We start from the raw sequence: 25,833 nt of genomic DNA, 5'->3' as shown, positions 1-25,833 counted from the left end.
ATCTATGTAAGGGTAATCCAATGAGGAGGGAGTTGCAATAGTCGAGGCGAGAGATAACCAGGGCGTGAATTAAGAGCTTGGTGGTGTCATTGGTTAAAAAAGGCCGTATTCTAGCGATGTTGCGGAGGTTAAGGCGGCATTATTTGGACAGGGATTGGATGTGAGCCTGAAAGGACAGTGCAGAGTCCAGGGTTACCCCTAGCACCCTGGCATGTGTGGAAGGACTAATAGTTATTCCATTGATCTTGACAGAGAATTCCGGGGAAGGGGCAAGTAGAGGAGGAAATATTATGAGCTCGGTTTTAGATAGATTCAGTTTGAGGAAGTGGTGAGACATCCAGGCTGATATGTCTGTTAGTAGATCAGTGATGCGGGAGGAGACTGATGGGGTGAGCTGAGGGGTAGAGAGGTAGATTTGGGTGTCATCAGCATAGAAATGGTAGTGGAAGCCATGGGAGGCTATTAGCTGACCCAGGGAGGAGGTATAGATTGAGAATAGTAGTGGTCCAAGGACAGAACCTTGGGGGACCCCAACAGTAAGAGGAGTTGCAGAGGAGTAAGTGGAATTGTAAGTGACACTGAAGGTGCGGTGAGATAGGTAAGATTCGAACCAGTGGAGAGCACAGTCACGGAGACCGAGCAAACTGAGTTTTTTGAGAAGGAGGGGGTGGTCAACAGTATCAAAGGCAGCCGAGAGGTCCAAGAGTAAGAGTATCGAGTAGTGACCATTGGTTTTTGCTGTTAGTAAGTCATTTGTAAGTTTTAGGAGAGAAGTTTCTGTGGAGTGTTGCCGGCGAAATCCAGACTGAAGGGGATCAAGGAGGTTATTCTCAATGAGGTGCTTGCTCAGGCGGTTGTAGACTAAACGTTCAAGGAGCTTGGAAGCAAAAGGGAGTAAGGAGATGGGTCTTAAGTTATTAAGATTGGAGGGGTCTAGCGAGGCTTTCTTTGGTATGGGAGTTACTAGCGCATGTTTTAGAGAGCTGGGGAAGATCCCAGTGGAGAGGGAGAGGTTGAAGATATGAGTTAAAGAGTGTAGGATAGAGTCAGAGGGTGACCATAGTATTTGAGAAGGTACAGGGTCCAGGGGGCAGGAAGTTAGGTGGGCATTAGAAAAAATTTTAGTGACTTCCTCTACAGTAGTTGGGTTAAACAAGGGAAGTATTGATTGTGCAGGAGGACAAGGTGTGTAAGGTGAGGGAGATATCTTTAGTGTAAAAATCTCTTCACGAATTGTATCTTGTCTCTGCGTCCCCTTCTTAGCAGTCGGCAGCAGAGAGGAGGACACAACTCCTCTGCCAGATCCTGCGCTTCTCTGTGCACCTGTGGAGAGACTTGTCTCTGCGTCCCCCCCCCCCCCCTTTCTTAGCAGTCGGCACGGGAGGGATCCTAATGTAAGGGGGTCTCTGAAGTAAAGAGGGGCTGTAATTGAAGCTCTGATGTAAATTAGACTCTCTCATGTAAGGGGGGCTCTGATGAAGACTCTGATGTAGGTAGGGCTCCTAAGGCAGACTCTGATGTAAGGGAAGCTCTGATGGGGACTCTGATGCAAGGGCTGGCTCCTAAATGGGACTCTGATGTAAGAGAGGCTCTGGTGGGGATCCCGATGTAAGGGGGCTGTGATGGCGACTGATGTAAGGGAGACTCTCTTATGTAAGGGGGGCTGTGATGGAGACTCTGATGTAGGTGGGGCTCCTAAAGCAGACTCTGATGTAAGGGGGGCTCTGATAGGTATCTTGATTTATGGGGGGGGGCAGATGTAAGAGAGGGCTGTGATGGGGGGGCCCAAGGGAAACTCTTTCAAGTAAGGAGGGCTCTGATGTAAGGGGGGGGGCTTTGCTTTGTTTTACTGAAGTTCTTTCTCTTCCATTTTGAATAAGGATGGGCCGAACACCCCCCCCCCCCTCCATTTGGTTTGCACCAGAACATCTTCAACAGGGAAAAAGTTCTAGAGAACATGGGAATTCCATTAAAGTCTATGGGTACCCCCAAAAGCACCTTGTCCCTATGTTGATGGGGACAAGGGCCTCTTGCCGACAACCTTAGGCTGTGGTTGTGGGGGTCTGCGGGGGTGGGAGGGTTATCGGGATCTGGAAGCCCCCTTTAACAAGGAGGACCCCAGATCCAGGCCCCCCCCCATATGAATGGGTATCAGGTACATAGTTTTCGGTTCGGGGGGGTGTCTTGATTGACAATGGATTTACATCTGGGGACACTTTTTTTTTCTTTTTAGAAAAGGATTTGTCAAAAACTGTGTTCTGTTTTTTTTCTTTTTTTACACTTTTTTGGTGAATGGGTAGGGGTACGATGTACCCGATACCCGCAGACACCCACAACCACAGCCCAGGGTTGTCGGGAAGAGGCCCTTGTCACCATCAACCATGGTGAGGGCAAGCGGCCTGGTATAGTTCAGGAGGGGGGCACTCATCTCCCCCCCCTTTCCTGGCCTGCCAGGCTGCATGCTCAGATAAGGGTTCGGTATTGATTTTGGGGGGGACCCCACGCGTTTTTTTTTTTATTTTGGCGTAGAGTTCCCCTTAAACACTTAAATACAGGGCACTTTCACCCCCTTCCTGCCCAGATCAATTTTCAGCTTTCAGTGCTCATTGGCATCTATGGAAAATATTGGTCAGCTTGGCATGGCACTGCTCCCCGTCTTTAACATTGGCATCTATGGAAAATATTGGTCAGCTTGGCATGGCACTGCTCACCGTCTTTAACATTGGCATCTATGGAAAATATTGGTCAGCTTGGCATGGCACTGCTCACTGTCTTTTACATCGGCGTCTATGGGAAATATTGGACTGCTTGTCATGGCACTGCTCCCTGTCTTTGACATGGGTGTCTATGGTAAATATTGGACAGCACGGCATGACACTGCTCCCCATCTTTAACACTGGCATCTATGGGAAATCTCGGTCTGCTTGGCATGGCACTGCTCCCTGTCATTATCATTGGTGTCTATGGGAAATTTTGGTCAGCTTGGCATGGCACTTCTCCCTGTCTTTAAATTTTGCATCTATGGGAAATATTGGACAGCTTGACATGGCACTGCTCCCTGTTTTTAACATTGGCATCTATGGAAAATATTGGTCAGCTTGGCATGGCACTGCTCACCGTCTTTAACATCGGCATCTATGGGAAATATTGGACTGCTTGGCATGGCACTGCTTCCTGTCTTTATTATTGGCGTCTATGGGAAATCTTGGTCAGTTTGACATGGCACTGCTCTCTGTCTTTAAATTTTGCATCTATGGAAAATATTGGACAGCTTGACATGGCACTGCTCCCTGTCTTTACCTTTGGCGTCCAGGGGAGGACTGGGCCAGGGTGCAGAGAGGCAAACTGCTTTGATGTCCTGTAATAAAGCTGCACTGCTTCTGCCACAGACATGCCTAAAGGGTTCCTGTGTCTGAGCAGAGGCCGGTTCCATGCCACACTGGAGACTCTCCTCCCCTGGCCAGCCCCAACCGAGCTGTCCCAGCTCCCCCCAACCACCCCCTGCTGACCAGGTTGGGAACTTGGATTCAGCCAGTGAGTAGAGAATACCTGGAGCAGGGCTTCAGCCTGGAATGGGGGTCAGGAGAAGGATGGGAAAAGGGAGGGGGGGGGGGGGGCGATTCACTGCGCCATGGCCTCTGGTTTGTACTTGGCACCTGGGCCGAAGGTTGCCAGTCTGCCCCTGTTGGCGTCTATGGGAGATCTCGATCAGCTTGACCTGGCACTGCTCCCTGTCTTTAACATTGGTGTCTATGGGAAATCTTGGACAGCTTGGCATGGCACTGCTCACATACTATAAGTGACAGGGACACAAAACTTGGGGAGCACCGAGAGGGGACCCAGGACTACAACATATCCATACATTTTAAAAGTGGAGTATGCCTGTACACTACACTGACTGCACTAAACTAACTCAACACACTATCCACTAACTACCTGCCTAATCTCTATTGTAACACACTATACACGGCTGTCATGTAAGCAGCCTTATATAGTGTGGGGCATGGACTTAGCCCCTGAGCCATGATTGGCTAAAGGTACTCTGCCTATAGCCAATCATGGTTCTGACAGGACATTGTGCTGTGATTGGCCAAAACATAGAGGTCAGGTGCATGCTTTGGCCAATCATCAGCAAGAGTGCAGTGCATTATGGGGCACTGATCGGTGGGCGAACTTCCCACCGAGCGCCCCATTTGTCCGTGTGTTCTGCGAACACTCAAACCGCTGATGTTCAAGTCAAACGTAACATAGAGCCCATCCCTAATTCTGAATCATATTATGCTGATTCCAAGTAAAACATATTCCTTCATTTATGATTCATTGATTTATAAAACATTCTTTTCTGATCCTGTGAATATTAGTAGAAGACACGGTGTGGCCCCGAGTACAGAGAAGTTTGGGGCCCCCCTTGATGTAGACTCCGCTGACAATGATCTGCTCTCCCTTCTCATACATTAATCTGCTCCATCATCACCTAGAAAATGAAACCAATCACACGTGTATCTGCTAATCCTTTAATAAACGATAACCGCCGACTTGATTATGATAATTCAATTTAAGATTTCACCAAGCCGACATTTCTCAATTATAAATGTGCATTTAAAGTAAATGAGTGATGAAGGTGTGCGCGCCTCCATGGACGCTCCTATCATTAATCCTGATTTATACCGCGTCATCCTCTCCTGTGGCGATGAACAAGGTAAGAGATACAAATGATACATAATTCTACATAACGTATACTCTGCAAGTACGTCCATCTGCAACACAAATACGGGGAAAATAAACGAAGAAAAGAGGGAGAGCCCCATGCCTGCAAATTTAAATTCTACACACCAGAGTATGTGTGTGACTGCGAGATGGAAATTAGATTGTAAGCTCTGTGGGGACAGTAAATGGTTTTACACCTGCTGTGCAAAGCCACTATAATGTTGGAGCTACCGGATATAACATAATATAAATGATAATAATAAGTATTGCTATGGTGGGAACATTACACTTAAAAAAAAAAAATTAAAAATACATTGTAAAACAAATTCAGTCAAAAAGGGGAAAGATAACCCCCTACAGAACAGGACTTTATAGGACATGGGGATGTCACTGAGATGAACACATACACAATAAAATGTATATAAAGAAGAATTTTATTGTACAAACATAGTTTTTTGCAAAAAACTTATTTTTTATATGCGTTATATTGTGTATGTGCTCATCTCAGTGGGGTTATCTTTCCCTTTTTGACTCAATTTGATATATATTTAGGATGTGGATATTGGGTGTTGTCCCTAAAAAAATTACATTGTAAAAAAATAAAAAAGAATACATTGTAAAAAATATATATATATTATTAATAATAATAATACATTGTAAAACAAATGCAGTCAAAAAGGGGAAAGATAACCCCCTACAGAACAGGACTTTATAGGACATGGGGATGTCACTGAGATGAACACATATACAATAAAATGTATATAAAGGAGAATTTTATTGTACAAACATAGTTTTGTGCAAAAAAATTACTTTTTTATATGCATTATATTGTGTATGTGCTCATCTCAGTGGGGTTATCCTCCCCTTTTTGACTGAATTTGATATATATTTAGGATGTGGATATGGGGGGTTGTCCCTGAAAAAAAAAATTACATTTAAAAAAAAAAAAAAATATATATATATATATATATATATCATTATTATTATTATTATTATTAATAATAATAATAATAATACATTGTAAAAAAAAATAATAATAATACATTGTAAAAAAACGAAAAATAAAAAATAGTACATTGTAAATAAATAAATAAATAAAAAGACTACATTGCATACTATATTTTCCTTCTATTGTTCACAGCATTATACATCTTGACATTGTTGTCTATTGGCAGATAACAGCACAATATAGATAATGTAGGAAATAAAGGATGGACGTGCAGTGTGCCTGCAAGTACCGGCCAGGCCAGCAATTAATCCTATTCCTAGGATTCAATCACTGAGCACATACACAATAAAATGTATATAAAGAAGAATTAGTATTAATACATTGTAAAAAAAACTAAAAATAAAAATAGTACATTGCAAAAAAATAAAAATAATACATTGTATACTGCATTTTCTTTCTCTTGTTTACAGCAATATACATCTTGACATTGTTGTCTATTGGCAGATAACAGCACAATATGTAATATGAAATAAAGGATGGACCTGCAGTGTGCCTGCAAGTACCGGCCAGGCCAGCAATTAATCCTATTCTTAGAATTCAATCTATTTTCATACTTAGGAGACATTCATAAAAAAATATATTTTGCCACAGAAAGAACTGTGATGGACAATGTGAAGCAGTAGATTGGACTACAGAGAGCAAATCAACCAACATAATAAAAAAAAAGGACAATGCTATTCAACAAATATATTACATACCAGGAGGCAACAGCTGCTGGCAAGAGACCGGCCAATTAAAACTGGCGTAATAAGAGGAAATACACAAACATAGCAAATATTATATAAAACTTCATTCAAGACCACGGAGAGCTTCAAACAACAACAACAGGTCTACCTTAATTCAAAAGCAAAAGTTCTTTAGATGTGGTGGCTGCATTAGTTTTCTTTTCTTTTTTTTTTTTTTTTTTGGCTTTTTTCCCCTTTATTTTTACCTGGTGAACTGGCCAGTAAGTCTGTTGTTTTTCAGCTGTCTAGTGGTAGTTAGAAGGTTGGGACAAACTAGATGGCGCCCTTTGAAAAAAAAGCTCCCAATACAAAAGACGGCATGAAAAACACATAGAGTGTCCCGGTAGTGTCCTCTGCCCCCCCCCCCCCCACAGTAGTGTCCTGTACCCCTCAATGCTGTGTCCTCTTCCCCCTTCACATTACCCCCTCAATGTAGTGTCCTCTGCCCCCCATAACAGTATCCTCTTCCCCCTCTCCCCCACAGTAGTGTCATCTACCCCTCAATGCTGTGTCCTCTGCCCCTTCACATCAACCCCTCAATGCTGTGTCCTCTGCCCCTTCACATCACCCCCTCAATGCTGTGTCCTCTGCCCCTTCACATCACCCCCTCAATGCTGTGTCCTCTGCCCCTTCACATCACCCCCTCAATGCTGTGTCCTCTGCCCCTTCACATCACCCCCTCAATGCTGTGTCCTCTGCCCCTTCACATCACCCCCTCAATGCTGTGTCCTCTGCCCCTTCACATCACCCCCTCACTGCTGTGTCCTCTGCCCCTTCCCCCCAGGTAGTGTCCTGTACCCCCCCCTAAACAGTGGCCTCTGCCCTCCTTCACATCACCCCCTGCCCCTTCACATCACCCCTTCAATGCTGTGTCCTCTGCCCCTTCACATCACCCCTTCAATGCTGTGTCCTCTGCCCCTTCACATCACCCCCTCACTGTAGTGTCCTCTGCCCCTTCCCCCCAGGTAGTGTCCTCTACCCCCCCCCAAACAGTGGCCTCTGCCCTCCTTCACATCACCCCTTCTCCCACTGTAATGCCCTTATACCCCCATAGCAGTGACCTCTTCCTGCCTCAAAGTGTTCTCTGCCCCCTGTAAGCAGTATCCTATGCACCCCTTCCCCCTGCAGTAGTGTTCTGTGCCCCCCCCCCAAGGAGTGTCCTCTGTCCCCTCCACATCACCCTACCCTCCACCCCTCCCTGCCCTTTCTCCTACTGCAGTGCCCTATACCCCCCAAAGCAGTGACCTCTGTCCCCACAAAGTGTTCTCTTCCCTCTGTAAGCAGTATCCTCTGCACCTCTCACCCCACAATAGTGTTCTGTACCCCCCCCCCCAAATCAGTGTCCTCTGCCCCCCTTCACATCACTCCACCCCCCACTGTAGTGTCCTCTGCCCCTTCTCCCACTGCAGTGCCCTATACCCACCCAGTCGTGACCTATATCCCCCACAAAGTGTTCTCTGCCCTCTGTAAGCAGTATCCTCTGCACCCCTCACCCCACAGTAGTGTTCTGTACCCCCCCAAATCAGTGTCCTATGCCCCCCTTCACATCACCCCACCCCCACTGTAGTGTCCTCTGCCCCTTCTCCCACTGCAGTGCCCTATACCCACCCAGTCGTGACCTATATCCCCCACAAAGTGTTCTCTGCCCTCTGTAAGCAGTATCCTCTGCACCCCTCACCCCACAGTAGTGTTCTGTACCCCCCTAAATCAGTGTCCTCTGCCCCCCTTCACATTACTCCCACCCCCCACTGTAGTGTTCTCTGCCCCTTCTCCCGCTGTAGTGTCCTATACCCCCTAGCAGTGTTCTCTGCCCCTCACAAAGTGTCCTCTGCCTCTCTGCCCCCCCCCCCAATCAGTTTTCCCTGCCCCCCTTCACATCACCCCACCCCCCACTGTAGTGTTCTCTGCCCCTTCTCCCACTGCAGTGTTCTATACCCCCTATAGCAGTATCCTCTGCCCCCCACAAAGTGTCCTCTGCCTCTCTGCCCCCCAAAGCAGTATCCTTTGTCCATTTCTCATCACAATCCCCCCCCCCCCCCTTACTGTAGTGTCCTCTGCCCCCCCCTCCAACAGTGTCTCCTCTGTCCTCTTCGACTCACCCCACACCTTCATACAGTGCAGTGTAGGGAGCACCTCCTACCTGCCAATGTGTGTACAGCAGAGCAGAGATCAGGGGACGGCATAGTGCTGGGTGGAAGGCGGGAGCTGCCGTAGTTCACATTGTATAATAACAAGCTGGTGATTGGTTGCTAGGACCACCGAGCAACCAATCACTGAGGAAGCTCCCGCCCACGCCCTCCATCCAGCACTATGCTGCCTCCCGCTCTCCGCTTTGCAGGGAGGGAACACGAGAGCAAGGGGAGGCAGAGCCGTGGTCACCATCCACCTGTTGGCTCCGAGGGTGACTAGTCAGTCGCTATTGAGGGTTTGCAGACCCCCGATATAAAACGAATAATTCATCCAATACTACGCTCTCCACAGGTTAACAACGCTGCTGTCCAAGGGAGGTCACATCACTCCTCCCTAGATACAGTGGAGAAATGAGTGAAGCCTAAAACCAGGTGAAAATAATGGGAAAAAAAAGTAAAAAAAAACCCAATGCAGCCACCACATCTATGGATTGGTATCCAATATATTAAAATATAACTCAAGATGTGCAAACTTCGGGAATCCTACTCTGAGCAGTCACTTGCTTGTCAAAATCACTGCCACTGTCACTACTCCTTTCAGCCTTGCAACAGAAGGAAGGCGCCTCGATCCCTACAGTAAACCCCTGCCCCTCAGGGGCAGACGTCCCTCCTGCCCGCCAACCCTTTGTCCTGGCCGCCCACCCTTTGTCCTGGTCCTTCTTGACATGAACTGGTATCAAAAAGCATTTCCGAAAGTCTTAGAATTTTTTTTGGCAAACTATTATATTACCTCCTTGTACGGCCATTTTTGCACTCAAAAACAACATGCTGGGAAATATTTAAACAAACACTAAAATGTCTTCTTCAGGCAAATGGCTTGCAGGCAGGACATCCACCAAGACCATCGCAGTCAATAATAAATAAAGACAACTTCATACACTATATTACCAAAAGTATTGGGACGCCTGCCTTTACACGCACATGCTCTATAATGGCATCCCAGTCTTAGTCCGTAGGGTTCAATATTGGGTTGGTCCACCCTTTGCAGCTATAACAGCTTCAACTCTTCCGGGAAGGCTGTCCACAAGGTTTAGGAGCAGGCCCTGATTGGCCAATCTGGAGCACCGGGACTTCTCCCGGTGGGCCGGTCGGTCCGAGGGCCGTTCCACTGGGTTGCCTTAAATTCAAAAATGGCGCCGCCCGGCGCCAACATGTCACTGCTCATGCGCCACCGCCACGCGGGAAAGACCATACACGTTTGGCGGCGGCGCATGCGCAATGACGTGTTGGCACCGGGCGGCGCCTTTTTCAAATCTATGTGGCCTCGGGAACAGGTGAGACTCCTCCACTGCCTGCCATTATGCGGGGCTGCAGGCATACTACAAGAGATGCAGTGCTGCGGGCATGGTACACCTGTACCATGCCCGCAGCACTGCATCTCCTGTACCATGCCTGCTGCCCTGCATTCTCCTGTACCATGTCCGCAGCCCTGCATTCTCCTGTACCATGTCCGCAGCCCTGCATTCTCCTGTACCATGCCCGCTGCCCTGCATTCTCCTGTACCATGTCCGCAGCCCTGCATTCTCCTGTACCATGCCCGCTGCCCTGCATTCTCCTGTACCATGTCCGCAGCCCTGCATTCTCCTGTACCATGTCCGCAGCCCTGCATTCTCCTGTACCATGTCTGCAGCCCTGCATTCTCCTGTACCATGTCCGCAGCCATTGCAAACTTATATTCTGAGGTTTTAATTACATTATTTTAATATAGTCAGTCGTGAACTAAAGTGCGCCGGTCTAAGGCATGAAACTCCAGGCCTGAAAATGAGTCCCACTCCGGCCCTTTTTAGGAGTGTGTCTATGGGAATGTTTGACCATCCTTCCAGAATGTTCTATCAGGTTGAGGTCAGCTTTGTGTGCACTGGTCCAAATCATTTGGCGGAGGGGGGGATTATGGTGCGGGGTTGTTTATCAGGGGTTGGGCTTGGCCCCTTAGTTCCAGTGAAGGGAACTCTTAAGGTACCAAGACATTTTGGACAATTTCATGCTCCCAACTTTATGGGAACAGTTTGGGGATGGCCCCTTCCTGTTCCATCATGACTGCGCACCAGTGCAGTAGGCAAGGTCCATAAAGACATGGATGAGCGAGTTTGGGGTGGAGTAACTTGACTGGCCTGCACAGAGTCCTGACCTCAACCCGATAGAACACCTCTGGGATGAATTAAAACACAGAATGCGAGCCAGGCCTTCTCATCCAACATCAATGCCTGACCTCACAAATGCGCTTCTGGAAGAATGGTCAAACATTCCCATAGACACTCCTAAACCTTGTGGACAGCCTTCCCGGAAGAGTTGAAGCTGTTATAGCTGCAAAGGGTGGGCCAACTCAATATTGAACCCTACGGACTAAGACTGGGATGCCATTAAATTTCATGTGTGTAAAGGCAGGCGTCCCAATACTTTTGGTTGACCAGTGAAGGTGACCCAATATACAGACACCTTCTTTCGGTATTTGCAACCTGTATTGCACCAACCTTTGGGAGGTACTGTATAATGGCCATATTGTGGACTAGTATGTGACATGCAAGGCTTTAAGCTTTCCTTTTTGTTTTTTGGATGCTTTGTAAGCGTCCCTTTTAATAATGCATATTAATAAACATTTGATACTTTTAAAGAAAAAATTGCCCCAGTCTCATGTTGGTGCCAGTAAAGTTCTTCCACTGCAGGACTGGTTCCTGGATTTTGTGGATACAACAACTGGACTGGTCCTGCTTATCTTCTAGCTTATCACATTTACAGAAGACTATTCAGACACCAGTTAGTAATGCCTCCAGGAACTCACCACTGGAACAGTCCGCTCCACCCCAACCAGGTTCACAATGGCAGCTATCAGGGGACACGCAGCGGCCATGGACACATTCTTCTGTGCAGAGCGCTGTGGAGAGAAAATACAACGTTATATCACCATATACAAATACACAATATAGTTACAAACTCTCTGCCTGTAAAGTCCTGGTGCCCAACCCAAGGGAGACTTAAGACCCTTTGATGTTCAAAGTGTGGCCCTCAGGCCCCATGGTGCCCAACCCAACTTGAGACCCTTTAATGTTCAAAGTGTGGCCCTCAGGTCCCATGGTGCCCAACCCAAGTGAGACTTTAGACCCTTTGATGTTCAAAGTGTGGCCCTCAGGCCCCATGGTGCGCAACCCAAGGGAGACTTGAGACCCTTTGATGTTCAAAGTGTGGCCCTCAGGCCCCATGGTGCCCAACCCAAGGGCCACTTGAGACCCTTTGATGTTCAAAGTGTGGCTCTCAGGCTCCATGGTGCCCAACCCAAAGGAGACTTGAGAACCTTTGATATTCAAAGTGTGGCCCTCAGGCCCCACGGTGCCAAACCCAAGGGAGACGTGAGACCCTTTGATGTTCAAAGTATGGCCCTCAGGCAGTGCCGGGACAAGGTCATCTAGAGCCCAAGGCAAACATGGCAAATTGCGCCACCCCCCCCAAGATGTATGATCATTTTGTGTCAGCAAAAAGTTTCTCCCCTCAAAAAAATTGGCCGCAAATCTGCATGCTTAGCTCAAATCCTCTAATTCCACATATGCTCCCAGCACAATTTGCCCCCCCCCCCCCCAAAAAAAGTCCCCCCTCTTAACACAAATCATCTACCCCTCAAATGACCCCTATGAGCACAAATTCCCCTCCCCCAATCCGCCATCCTAGCTTAAATTTCCCCTCCTAGCACAAATGCCTCCCAATCATCCCTCCTAGCAAAAATCCCTCTCCCCCCAAAAAACTCTCAACACAAACCCCCCCCCCCCTCAATCCCCACACTCCTAGCACACCTCCCCAAATTTCCACTCCTAGAACAATTATTACCTCCTGCCGCACCCCTAAATTCCCACTCCAGCACAAATCTCCTCCCCCCCATCTCCTTTGTTGTGCCCCCAAACCTTATATTATGGCCTCCCCTCCTGCCCACCACTTGTCCCAGCTCTGCCCTCAGGCCCCATAGTGCCATACCCTAGGGCCACTTGAGACCCTTTGGTTTTCAAAGTGTGGCCCTCAGGCCCCATGATGCCCAACCCAAGGGCCACTTGAGACCCTTTGATGTTCAAAGTGTGGCCCTCAGGCCCCATGGTGCCCAACCCTAGGGAGACTTGAGACCCTTTGATGTTCAAAGTGTGGCCCTCAGGCCCCAACAGTCAGTAACGCTGGCCATTCATTAGAGTAGAGACCTTTAACCACTTGAGCTTCATGACCAAGGCATTTTTTGCTATTCGGCACTGCACTACTTTACCTGAGAATTTCCTGGTCATGCAACGCTGTACCCAAACTAAATTTATATAATTTCTTTCAAACAACTAGAGCTTTATTTTGGTGGTATGTGATCACCCCTGAGTTTTTTGGCGATATAAATAAAAAAAGCAATGTTTTTTTTTTTACTTTCTGCTATAAAACATATCCAATAAATACAAAAAATCAAATTTCTTCATAACCGTTTGCCAATATGTATTCTGTTACATGTCTTTGGTAAGAAAAAAGTGATTAGTGTGTAAATACACAACAAGCCCTTCACCCAGCGCTCAAAATAGGAATCTCCATCTATTCCTCTCTCAGTAATACTTTGACAAAGCTGCTGCTATAAAATAAAATCTTATAACATACGGAGTTTAATAAGTGTATATTGATTGATATATATTACAGTTATAGCATCTACAAACTATGGTATAGATCAGGGGTGTCAAACTCGATTTCATTGCGGGCCACATCAGCATTATGGTTGTCCTCAAAGGGTCAGTTATATCTGTAAGATTAGATGCCCAGAGCAACCCAGGCCCCCCTTACACAAGATGTCAAGAGCCCCCCCCACCATCAGGGTCTGATGCGTGCCCGGTGGCTCGCAGCAGGGGGTCTGGTGCATGCCCGGTGGCTCGCAGCAGGGGTCCGGTGCGTGCCCGGTGGCTCACAGCAGGGGTCCGGTGCGTGCCCGGTGGCTCACAGCAGGGGTCCGGTGCGTGCCAGGTGGCTCACAGCAGGGGGTCCGGTGCGTTCCTGGTGGCTCACAGCAGGGGGTCCGGTGCATGCCCAGTGGCTCACAGCAGGTGGTCCGGTGCGTGTCTGGTGTCTCATAGCAGAAGTTCCAGTACGTGTCTGGCAGCTCATAGCAGGGGGTCCGGTGCACGCCTGGCGGCTCATAGCAGGGGGTCCGGTGCACGCCTGGCGGCTCCTAGCAGGGGGTCTGGTGCACGCCTGGAGGCTCATAGCAGAGGGTCCGGTGCGTGCCCGGCAGCTCACAGCAGGGGGTCGGGTGCGTGTCTGGTGGCTCATAGCAGAAGTTCCGGTACGTGTCTGGCAGCTCATAGCAGGGGGTCCGGTGCACGCCTGGCGGCTCCTAGCAGGGGGTCTGGTGCACGCCTGGAGGCTCATAGCAGAGGGTGCGGTGCGTGCCCGGCAGCTCACAGCAGGGGGTCGGGTGCGTGTTTGTTCACCGTTTTAGGTGCAAATCAGGTCTGAATTTTTAGCTGAATTTGCACCTGAAATGGCCCAGAAGACGCACAGGACCCTCCTGCAATTCGGACAGCGAGGTGTGTGTTGAGAGCCGGTCACACTCTCCTGTCATGCAAATTGGATGCAGGGAAACCTGCATCCAATTCCCATCAGTGTGAACCCAGCCTGAAGGATAAGTGCCAGCAGTAACAGCCTTGCAGGGTCTCATTTCTGGCCATTCCATTTAGCCCTTGGCTTAAAGACCGTTCATAGAAGCCTAGTCTAGTCCTCCTGTTACTGATCAGCGTGGATTGAGTATCCCATACCACCCTCACCCCTCCCATCCCAAGATCTACAAGCAATAAACTATAAAAAAAAAGATCTCCTAGACCTGTGATGGGTCCCTCTTTGGCGCTCCTGGCCCCTCCCTCCCATTGAGTGCCCCCACAACAAGCAGCTTGCTATGGGGGCACCTGAGCCGAGTCACAGCTCCCTGTGTCCATTCAGACGTGAAGCCGTGACCTGGCCCTACCCCCTCTCTCTCCTGATTGGCTGACTGACTTTGGTTGACAGCAGCGAGAGCCAATCGTGCCGCGCTGCTGTCTCAGCCAATGAGGAGGGGACTCCCGGGCAGATGAGACACTCCTACAACAATGCTGCACACAAAAAGTTTTTTTTATCTTAATGCATAGAATGCACCTTCTGCCTTTACAATTCCTTTAACCACTTCTGGACCGGAAGGATTTGCCCCCTTAATGACCAGGCCATTTTTTGTGATTCGGCACTGCGTTACTTTAACGGACTATTGCGTGGTTGTGCGGCGATGTACCCAAAAAAAATTGATGTCCTTTTTTTCCCACAAATAGCGCTTTCTTTTGGTGGTATTTGATCCCCTGCGCGATTTTTAGTTTTTGCGCATTAAACTAGTGTGGCGATTCTGAATAAAAAAAAACAATATTTTTCACATTCGGCTATATAACATTCCCAATAAAAAAAATCTAAAAATCTAATTTTTTCATCATTTTAGGCCAATTTGTATTCTGCTACATATTGTTGGTAAAAAAAAATCCCAATAAGTGTATACTGATTGGTCTGCGCAAAAGTTATCGCGTCTACAAACTAGGGGAAAGATTTATGTCATTTTTATTTATTTATTTATTTTTTACTAGTAATGGCAGCGATTTGCAATTTTTAGCAGTACTGCGACATTGCAGCGGACAGATCGGACCCCTAACTGACATTTTTGATACGTTTGGGGTTACCAGTGACATTACTATAGTAATCAGTGCTAAAAATATGCACTGTTACTGTAATAATGACACTAACAGAGAAGGAGTTAACCCAGGGGCAATCAAAGGGTTAAATGTGAGCCTAGGGGGTGCTTTCTAACTGTGAGGGGGATGGGCTTGTGAAATCAACACAGAAACCTGTGATCCTATATAGAAGGATCACAGGCGCTCTGTGTTCATTCCAGGGAGAAGAACGGTCAGCTGTGATTACAACAGCCGAACGTCCTTCTCTCTCAGTGAGGAGCGATCACAGGTGCCCGGTGGCAATTGCGGCCGCCGGCCCCGTGGATCAGCTTCCCTGCTGGTGAGTGGGCGTGCATGTGCCTCCAGGATCGCTCCCACGAACCCCCATACAGGTGCAGCGTTTTATGGGAACCTGCCAACGGCGGCTTATCGGCAAGTGGTTAAAGTGATTGTAAAGTCTTGTTTTTTGTTTATTTTTAAATAACAAACATGTTATACTTACCTGCCCTGTGTAATGGTTTTGCACAGAGTAGCCCGGATCCTCCTCTTCTTGGGTCCCTCTTCTGAGCTCCTGCCCCCTCCCTCCTGCTGAGTGCCCCCACAGTAAGCAGCTTTCTATGGGGGCACACGAGCCAAGTCACAGCTCTGTGTATCCATTCAGACATGGAGCCATTCCCCCCCTCTCTCTTCTGATTGGCTGACTGACTTTGGTTGACAGCAGCGGGAGCCAATCATGCCACGCTGCTGTCTCAGCCAATGAGGAGCGAGTCTCAGGAAGCTGAGAAACTCCTGCAGCAATGCTGGATAGAGATGGGTTCAGGTAAGTATTAGGGGGGCTGCTGCACACAAAACATTTTTTATTGTGTGCACCTTCTGCCTTTACAATCCCTTTGAGAATATCAGGGATCACATTTGATGCCCCTATAAATTGTAAGTTGTTAATCACTGCATAGCTGCCAACTGTCCCATTTTTCCTGGGACAGTCCCGGCAAATAGGACCCCGTCCTGGGAAATTTTCCTTGCAAATCAGTGTTGCATCGGGCTGCCCATAAATGCCCTTTGTAACAGTGCATATTTGTAGCACTGATTACTGTAGTAATGCCACTGGTGCCCCCAAAAGTGTCAAAATTGTCAGTTAGGGGTCCGATCTGTCCGCCGCAATGTCGCAGTCCTGCTAAAAATCACAGATCGCCGCCATTACTAGTAAAAAAAATGAAAGAAATAAAAATGACAGAAATCTTTCCCCTAGATTGTAGACGTGATAACTTTTGCGCAAACCAATCAATATACGCTTATTGGGATTGGTTTTACCAAAAATATGTAGCAGAAAACAAATTGGCCTCAAATGCTAAAAAATTTTGATTTTTACATTTTTTTTTGGGGGGGGGGGGGGGGGAGTTATATATCAGAATGTGAAAAATATTGTTTTTTTTTTTTTTTCGAATTGTCGCTCTTTTTTTGTTTATAGCGCAAAAAATAGAAATCGCACCGGTGATCAAATACCACCAAAAGAAAGCTCCGTTTGTGGGGAAAAAAGGACGTCAATTTTATTTGGGTACAGCGTCGCACAACCGTGCAATTGTCCGTTAAAATAACACAGTGCCGAATCGCAAAATATGGCCTGGTCATTAAGGGGACAAATACTTCCGGTCCTAAACTGGTTACAATCCCTGCAATGTACAGAGATCACCCAGAGGGGAATGATTTTTTCTCAACAAAATTGGAATTACTCTTTAAAGTTCTTCTAAAATTGTGAGAAAAAGGAGGGAAATCAGTTTCATTTATCAATTTTTTTAAATGAATGAAAAGAAATGTACGCTGGGTTTGTTTGCACTCATGCTGAGCTATTATTGTTGGATTTGTCATCATGGTGTGCAGATACGGCAGATACATTGTAACTGAGATTAATGTGTGAATGATGATTTATTACCATGTTCAGTAAAAGACGTCCTCTTTGCCTTCAATCTAGCAGTAGTAGGTGGTAAATACAACTTTTTATTTTATTTAAAAAAATATATACAGTATCTCATAAAAGTAAGTACACCCCTCACATTTTTGTAAATATTTTATTCTATCTTTTCATGTGACAACACTGAAGAAATGACACTTTGCTACAATGTAAAGTAGTGAGTGTACAGCTTGTATAAGTGCCCGTTCACATACGAGCGACGCTACTTCGCACCGCGACCTCCGAGGTCGCGGTGCGAGCAGCGCGCCGCGACCTCGGAGCGGCCACCACGGACTTCATAACATTGAAGTCTATGGCGGTCGCCTCCTGGTCGCCCCAAAGAAGCCCTGGACCCTTTTTCTAAGTCGGAGCGACTTGTGTCGCTCCTATTAGAACGGGTCCGCAGCTTCCCTATTGGAGGCAACCTACGGCGACCTGTGAGGTGAACTGGTCGCCTCACAGGTCGCCCCAGTGTGAACCGGGCTTAACAGTGTAAATTCACTGTCCTCTCAAAATAACTCAATAGACAGCCATTAATGTCTAAACTGATGGCAACAAAAATGAGTACACCCTGTCAGGGGCGTACCAAGAGCATTTAGCACCCGGGCAGATGCTATATCTGGCAAACCCCCCCCCCCCCCCACGACGAACTGCTCATTGACGTGTCACGTGTGCGCCTCCATGCACTGCAGCCCGGAACCTGAAATAATCCTCCTCTCTCTGCTCCCCCTGGCGACCAGGCCCCTCCTCCTCTGCAAAAACGGCACTGATTGACCTGAGGCGCCAGACAGAAATACATTTAACTGGCAGTAGCACACTTACTGTGTGCTACTGCCAGTGGTGTCACTAGGGTTGGGGTCACCTGGTGCAGTAAACCATGGTGTTACTCCCCCCCCCCCCCCAAAAAAAAAAAATTATAAACCCACAAAAAGTAGACACTATTCCACCAGCAGTATTTTTATTTTTTTTTTTTAATTAAATTTAAAAAAGGCATGATGTGCAGTGCAAATAAACGGCAAAAATTTAACATCAAGAGCTTTAAAAAAATTAAAATAATAATTTCTTATTAACCACTTCTGGAACGGAAGGACCCTTAATGAACAGGCCATTTTTGGTGATTCCGTACTGCGTTACTTTAACCACTTAAGCCCTGGAGGATTTGGCTGCTCAAAGACCAGGGCCTATTTTGCGATTCGGCACTGTGTGACTTTAACGGACAATTGCAGGGTTGCGCGACGCTGTACCCAAATGAAATTGACACCCTTTTTTCCCCACATATAGAGCTTTCTTTTGGTGGTATTTGATCCCCTGTGCGATTTTTAGTTTTTGCGCTATAAACAAAAAAGAGCGACAATTCTGAAAAGAAAAACAATATTTTTCACATTCTGCTATATAACATTCCCAATAAAAAAAAAAAAAAATAAAATGTTTTCATCATTTTAGGCCAAGTTGTTTTCTGCTACATATTTTTGGTAAAAAAAATCCCAATAAGCGTATTTTGATTGGTTTGCGCAAAAGTTATCGCGTCTACAAACTAGGGAAAAGATTGATGTAATTTTTATTTATTTATTTTTACTAGTAATGGCGGCGATCTGCAATTTTTAGCGCGACTGCGACATTGCGGCGGACAGATGGGACCCCTAACTGACATTTTTGACACTTTTGGGGTTACCAGTGACATTATTACAATAATCAGTGCTAAAAATATGCACTGTCACTGTAATAATGACACTGGCAGAGAAGGAGTTAACCCAAGGGCGATCAAAGGGTTAAATGTGAGCCTAGGGGGTGCTTTCTAACTGTGAGGGTGATGGGCTTGTGAAATTTCATTTTTGTGCTATAAACAAAAAAAGAGCGACAATTTTGAAAAAACACCAATATTTTTAAAATTCTGCTATAAAACATTCCCAATAAAAAATTTTTTAAAAATCTAATTTTTTTTTATCATTTTAGGCCAATTTGTATTCTGCTACATATTTTTGTTAAAAAAAAAATCCCCAAAAAACGTATAATTATTGGTTTGTGCAAAAGTAATAGCGTTTACAAACTACGGGATAAATCTATGGACTTTTTAATTTTTTTATTAGTAATGGCGGCGATCAGCGATTTTTATTGGGACTGCGACATTGCGGCGGACAAATCTGACACTTTTTGGGGATCAGTGACATTAATACAGTATTCAGTGCTAAATAATATGCACTGTTACTGTATAAGTGACACTGGCATGGAAGGGGTTAACACTGGGGGTGATCAAAGGGTTAAATGTGTTCCCTAGATGTGCTTTCTAACTGTGTGGGGGATGGATTAAACAGAGGCAGAGAGAGATCGGTGAAGCTTAGCTGAATCACACGATCTTTCCCTGCCTCTCTGACAGGAGAGCCGTCTTACCAAAGTGGTGCAGGGACTACTTTGAAGTCGCCCAGATATGAACGGTACGGTAAATCATGGAGTACGACTTGCAATGCGACTTTGCAGTCCCAAATCGCAGGACAAGTCGCACAAGTGTGAAAGGGGCCTAAAGGCAAAATCTTTTTACCTCCATTTTGGATAAAATAAGGGTCCCATTGGGAGAATTTCCCTTAACCACTTGCCGACCGCTCACGTTGAGGGTACTGCGGCAAAGTAGCTCGTTATCGTCCAGCGACATAGACCTACGTCGCTGGACAACGCCCCCTCTTGGCGGTGCGCACACGCCACTGGAGTCTCGCTCCTGCTGTATTCAGTCACAGCGGGAGTCGGGCCAGGGGAGAAGAGGCGGTGATCGCGGTGATCTCTTCCCCGATCGTCTTGGATCGAGTGAGGAAATCCGCCCACTTGTGTAAACAAAGCGGGCGGATCTCCTTTGTGACAACCAGGGACAGATTACAGGATTCAGCATAGCTGAACCTGCGATCTGTGTCTGTGTCACTCAATCCCCTCCCCCCACACACGTCAGTAAGCATGAGGCACACATTTAACCCCTAGAGCACCAATAAAGTTAACCCTTTCCCTGCCAGTGTCATTAGTACAGTAACAGTGCATATTTATAGCACTGATTACTGTAGTAAATGTCACTGGTACCCCCAAAAGTGTCAAAAATGTCAGTCAGGGGTCCGATCTGTCCGCCGCAATGTCGCAGTCCCGTAAAAAAAAAAATCGCAGATCGCCGCCATTACTAGTAATAAAATAAACAATAAAAATGACATAAATCTTTCCCGTAGTTAGTAGACGCAATAACTTTTGTGCAAACCAATCAAAATAGGCTTATTGTGATTTTTTTTTTACCAAAAATATGTAGCAGAAAACAAATTGGCCTAAAATGTTAAAAAATTTTTATTTTTTATTTTTTTTGGGGGGGAATGTTATATATCAGAATGTAAAAAATATTGTTTTTTTTTTTTCAAAATTGTCGCTCTTTTTTTTCAAAAATTAAAAATCGCAGAGGTGATCAAATACCACCAAAAGAAAGCTCTATTTTTGGGGGGGGACAAAGGACATCAATTTAATTTGGGTACAGCGTCGTACGACCGTGCAATTTTCCGTTAAAGTAACGCAGTGCCGAATTGCAAAATAGGGCCTTGTCATTTAGGGGGCAAATCCTTCCGGTCTTAATAACCCCATTCAGTGTATATTATTTAGTCTGTAGGAAAGTTATAGAGTCCACAAACTATGGTATTATATATCTGAAAATTAATCAATCCTGATGTACTGACAACCTATCCTATTTCTTGAGCCTCCAAAATGCCAGGACAGTACAAATATCCCCCAAATGACCCCTTTTTGGAAAGTAGACAGTCCAAGGTATTTAGTAAGAGGCACAGTGAGTTTTTTGAAGTTGTAATTTTTTGTCACAATTTTTCAGAATATTAAGAAATTAAATAAAATATGTTTTTTTTTTTTTTTTTTTTTTTGTGACACTTCTACTCTGGGTAAGTGATCAGGATTGTTTTTTCACTACGATCAGTGGCGGCCGGCTCGTTAGGGGCGCAGGGGCCGAATCGCAAAATATAGCCTGGTCAAGAATGGGGTAAAATCTTCCGGTCATAAAAATACGCTCATTGAGGATTTTTTTGTCAAAGACATGTAGCTAAATACATTTTGGCCTAAATATATGACACAAATTGAATATATTGGATATTTTTTAACTGTCAAAGTAGAAAATGTCAATTTTTTCGCAAAATTTTCGCTCTTTTTTTATTAATATCGCAAAAAATGAAAAGCGCAGAGGTGATCAAATACCACCAAAAGAAAGCTCTGTTTGTGGGAAAAAAAGGACGTAAATTTCGTTTGGGTACGGTGTTGCATGACCGCGCAATTGTCAGTTAAAGTCACGCAGTGCCAAGTTGCAAAAAGTGGCCTGGTCATTAAGCAGGAAAATCCTCCGGTGGTAAAGTGGTTAAAAAAAAAAAAAGTAAAAATGCTGTTTTGTATCTTCTATTTTCCTTGCGTGTATTTTAGACATGTTCTGCCTATGCGTTTTTATTTCAGTTTATACTGACATACACTTTAGCAAAAAAATATCACTGCATAATATGGACGCATGCCGAATATTTCACTCCAAACAATAGTGATCATAACAATCAACAAATGAAATGTTATTCTAGCAAATCTAAACTTTACTCTACGCTTTTCTAACCGGGCCTCACATCAAACGCATTTCCCTTTCCACTGAAATGCAATTATTCTACCGGGGACAGCAGAATGCTCTGCAAGTCAACAGTAGGAATTGTTAATCTAAAATGCTGTTCCTAAAAGGGCTGCTTTGAACATGCTCAGCATGATAACCAAGGTTAGGTCTGATTTATCAAAATGGGTGTAGAAGGAGCCATTCTTTTGGCCACCAATCAGATTGTTTTTATCATTCTACAACAATAAACGTCTATTGGGGAAAATTGAATTTGTTGCAACTGGGTGCAAATGATTCCTGCACATGTTTTAACCACTTCTAAACCGCTGGCAACAAAAGTGAATACACCCAATGTCCAAATTGGGCCCAATTAGCCATTTTCCCTCCCCGGTGTCATGTGCATCGTTAGTGTTACAAGGTTTCAGGTGTGAATGGGGGGCAGGTGTGTTAAAATCACTCTCACTCTCTCATACTGGTCACTGGAAGTTCAACATGGCACCTCATGGCAAAGAACTCTCTGAGGATCTGAATAAAAGAATTGTTGCTCTACATGAAGATGGCCTAGGTCAGTGATGGCAAACCTTGGCACCCCAGATGTTTTATAACTACATTTCCCATGGTGCTCAACTACACTGCATAGTGCATGAGCATCATGGGAAATATAGTTCCAAAACATCTAGGGTGCCAAGGTTCGCCATCACTGTCCTAGGCTATAAGAAGATTGCCAAGACCCTGAAACTGAGCTGCAGCATGGTGGCCAAGACCATACAGCGGTTTAACAGGACAGGTTCCACCCAGAACAGGCCTCACTATGGTCGACCAAAGAAGTTGAGTGCACGTGCTCAGCGTCATATCCAGAGGTTGTCTTTGGGAAATAGAAGTATGAGTGCTGCCAGCATTGCTGCAGAGGTTGAAGGGGTGGGGGGGTCAGCCTGTCAGTGCTCAGACCATACGCCGCACACTGCATCAAATTGGTCTGCATGGCTGTCATCCCAGAAGGAAGCCTCTTCTAAAGATGATGAACAAGAAAGCCCACAAACAGTTTGCTGAAGACAAGCAGACTAAGGACATGGATTACTGGAACCATGTCCTGTGGTCTGATGAGACCAAGATAAACTTATTTGGTTCAGATGGTGTCAAGCGTGTGTGGCAGCAACCAGGTGAGGAGTACAAAGACAAGTGTGTCTTGCCTACAGTCAAGCATGGTGGTGGGAGTGTCATGGTCTGGGGCTGCATGAGTGCTGCCGGGCACTGGGGAGCTACAGTTCATTGAGGGAACCATGAATGCCAACATGTACTGTGACATACTGAAGCAGAGCATAATCCCCTCCCTTCGGAGACTGGGCCACAGGGCAGTATTCCAACATGATAACGACCCCAAACACACCTCCAAGATGACCACTGCCTTGCTAAAGAAGCTGAGGGTAAAGGTGATGGACTGGCCAAGCATGTCTCCAGACCTAAACCCTATTGAGCATCTGTGGGGCATCCTCAAATGGAAGGTGGAGGAGTGCAAGGTCTCTGACATCCACCAGCTCCGTGATGTCATCATGGAGGAGTGGAAGAGGACTCCAGTGACAACCTGTGAAGCTCTGGTGAACTCCATGCCCAAGAGGGTTAAGGCAGTGCTGTAAAATAATGGTGGCCACACAAAATATTGACACTTTGGGCCCAATTTGGACATTTTCACTCTTAGGGGTGTACTCACTTTTGTTGCCAGCAGTTTAGACATTAATGGCTGTGTGTTGAGTTATTTTGAGGGGACAGAAAATTGACACTGTTATACAAGCTGTACACTCACTACTTTACATTGTAGCAAAGTGTCATTTCTTCAGTGTTGTCACATGAAAAGATAGAATAAAACATTTACAAAAATGTGAGGGGTGTACTCACTTTTGTGAGATACTGTATATTCTTTGCAGGGAGAGCGTGGAGTACCTGGTCTTGCAGAAAAACCTGGCAGCACGAGAAATATAGGTAAAAATGTAAGACTAAAGGGGGATCTATGGGTCCCCCGCTCTAAAGGAGATCTATGGGGAACCCTGGCCTAGCCTGCTCTAAAGCGGGATCTATGGGGGCGAAAAGGGGAAGAGCATGGGTGAAATTAAAATGATCCCCCCCTCAAAAAAAGTTCTACGGACACCCATGCATATCTGTGCCACATGTTAAAAATTATTCATTTTTTTCTCAACATAATTTATACCAAGAGCCTCCCAACTTTTCAGTAAAAAATTAGTTTGATAAATCAAAAAATTACATTTAATTGAATATGTTTTTTCAGTAAAACAAAGCAATTCAAAGCAAAAGAAACTCCAAAAAAACTTGAGCCTTTCAGAGTCCTCCCTTAGACACTTGCCGACTGCCCCTGGTATATATATATTTATATACTGCAAGACAGCAGCTCTTCTGCGCAAAATCACGTACATGTACGCAATTTTGTGCTTCCAGGTGGCGACCAACTCCTGCTGTGATTGGACACAGCGGCAGCCAATGAGCAGGTCCAGTGGACTCGATGTCCGCCAGAACCCTCCTATTGTTCACAGGAGAGGCAAACGGCGGTGTGCATATGTAAACAAGGCAGATTGCATTTCTGCTGGTAGGGGAGAAAGAGATCCTGCGTTTCTGCTAAGCAGGAACACGAATCTCTGTCTTCTCACAGCCAAAGCACCTTCCCCACACAATAAGAAATCACTCCCTAGGGAGCACATTTAACCTTTTGATCACCCTGATGGTAACCCCTTTCCTGCCAGTGTCATTAGTACAGTGACAGTGCATATTTTTTTAGCACTGATCGCTGTATTGGTGTCACTGGTCCCCAAAGAGTGCCACTTAGTGTTAGATTTGTCCGCCACAATGTTGCAGTCCTGCTAGTAAAAAAAAAAAAAAAAAATCCCATAGTTTGTAGTAGAGCTACACGATGAATCATTAAAAAAATTGCTATCTCGACTCCCCCCCCCCCCCCCTCACAATTTTTTTTTTTTTTGCGCTATAAACAAAAAAAGAGTGACAATTCTGAAAAAAAACAAAACAATGTTTTTCACTTTATGCTATATAACATTATCAAAAAAAAAATAAAAAAATTAGAATTTTTTTCAACAATTAAGGCCAATTTGTTTCTTGCTACATATTTTTGGTAAAAAAAAAAAAAAAAAAATCGCAATAAGCGTATTTTGATTGGTTTGCACAAAAGTTAACTCGTCTACTAACTATGGGAAAGATTTAAGTAATTTTTATTGTTTTCTTAGCGATTTTTTGCGGGACTGCAACATTGCGGTGGACAGATCGGACCCCTAACTGACATTTTTGACACTTTTGGGGGGGACCAGTGACATTACTACAGTAATCAGCGCTAAAAATATGCACAGTAACTGTAATAATGACACTAGCAGGGAAGGGGTTAACATTGTGGGTGATCAAGGGGTTAAATGTGAGCCTAGGGGAGTGATTCTAACTGTGGGGGGGTTGGGCTTATGAAATGATCATAGAGACCTGTGATCGTATATAGAAGGATCACATGAGCTCTGTGATCATTCCAAGGAGAAGAAAGGTTGGATGTGGTTACAACAGCCGACCGTTCTTCTCTCTCAGCGGGGAGCGATCGCAGGTGTCAGGAGGCAATCGGAGCCTCCTGCCCCATGCATCGGCTTCTCTGCTGCCGAGTCGGGATGGGAGTGTGCCGCCGGTGGGGCGCGCTCGCCCCCTAGCTGCAGGCGCGCGACCGATGTAGGTCTATGGCGGTTTGCGCAGGAGGGATGCACTGCCGCAGTAAAAAGGCGGCGGGCGGTTGGCAACCGGTTAATAACAGCTCCTTACTTACAGCAGCTGACTGTTCTTCTCTCTCAGCTGGGAGTGATCGCGGGTGTCAGGAGGCAATCGGAGCCGCCTGCCCCGTGCATTGGCTTCCCTGCTGCCGAGTCAGGGTGGGAGCGTGCTGCCGGTGGCGCGCGCTCGCCCCCTAGCTGCAGGCAG

General features: G+C 45.9%; 1 protein-coding gene across 1 annotated transcript in view; it reads right to left on the bottom strand.

The window, feature by feature from the left end:
- MEGF11 (multiple EGF like domains 11) overlaps positions 1 to 25,833 on the bottom strand; it is a 1,080,387-nt gene that overhangs the window by 670,326 nt on the left and 384,228 nt on the right. Inside the window, exon 5 of the mRNA XM_082255259.1 lies at positions 11,410 to 11,502. Within this exon, the coding sequence (XP_082111385.1) occupies positions 11,410 to 11,502 (93 nt within the window). The remainder of the gene's footprint in view (positions 1 to 11,409; positions 11,503 to 25,833) is intronic.

Source organism: Pelophylax lessonae (assembly GCF_965119305.1).
Source record: "Pelophylax lessonae genome assembly, chromosome: 4".
Lineage (NCBI taxonomy): Eukaryota > Metazoa > Chordata > Amphibia > Anura > Ranidae > Pelophylax > Pelophylax lessonae.
The sequence above is the reverse complement of the archived record's forward strand: the minus strand, read 5'-3'. Positions and strand labels throughout refer to the sequence as shown.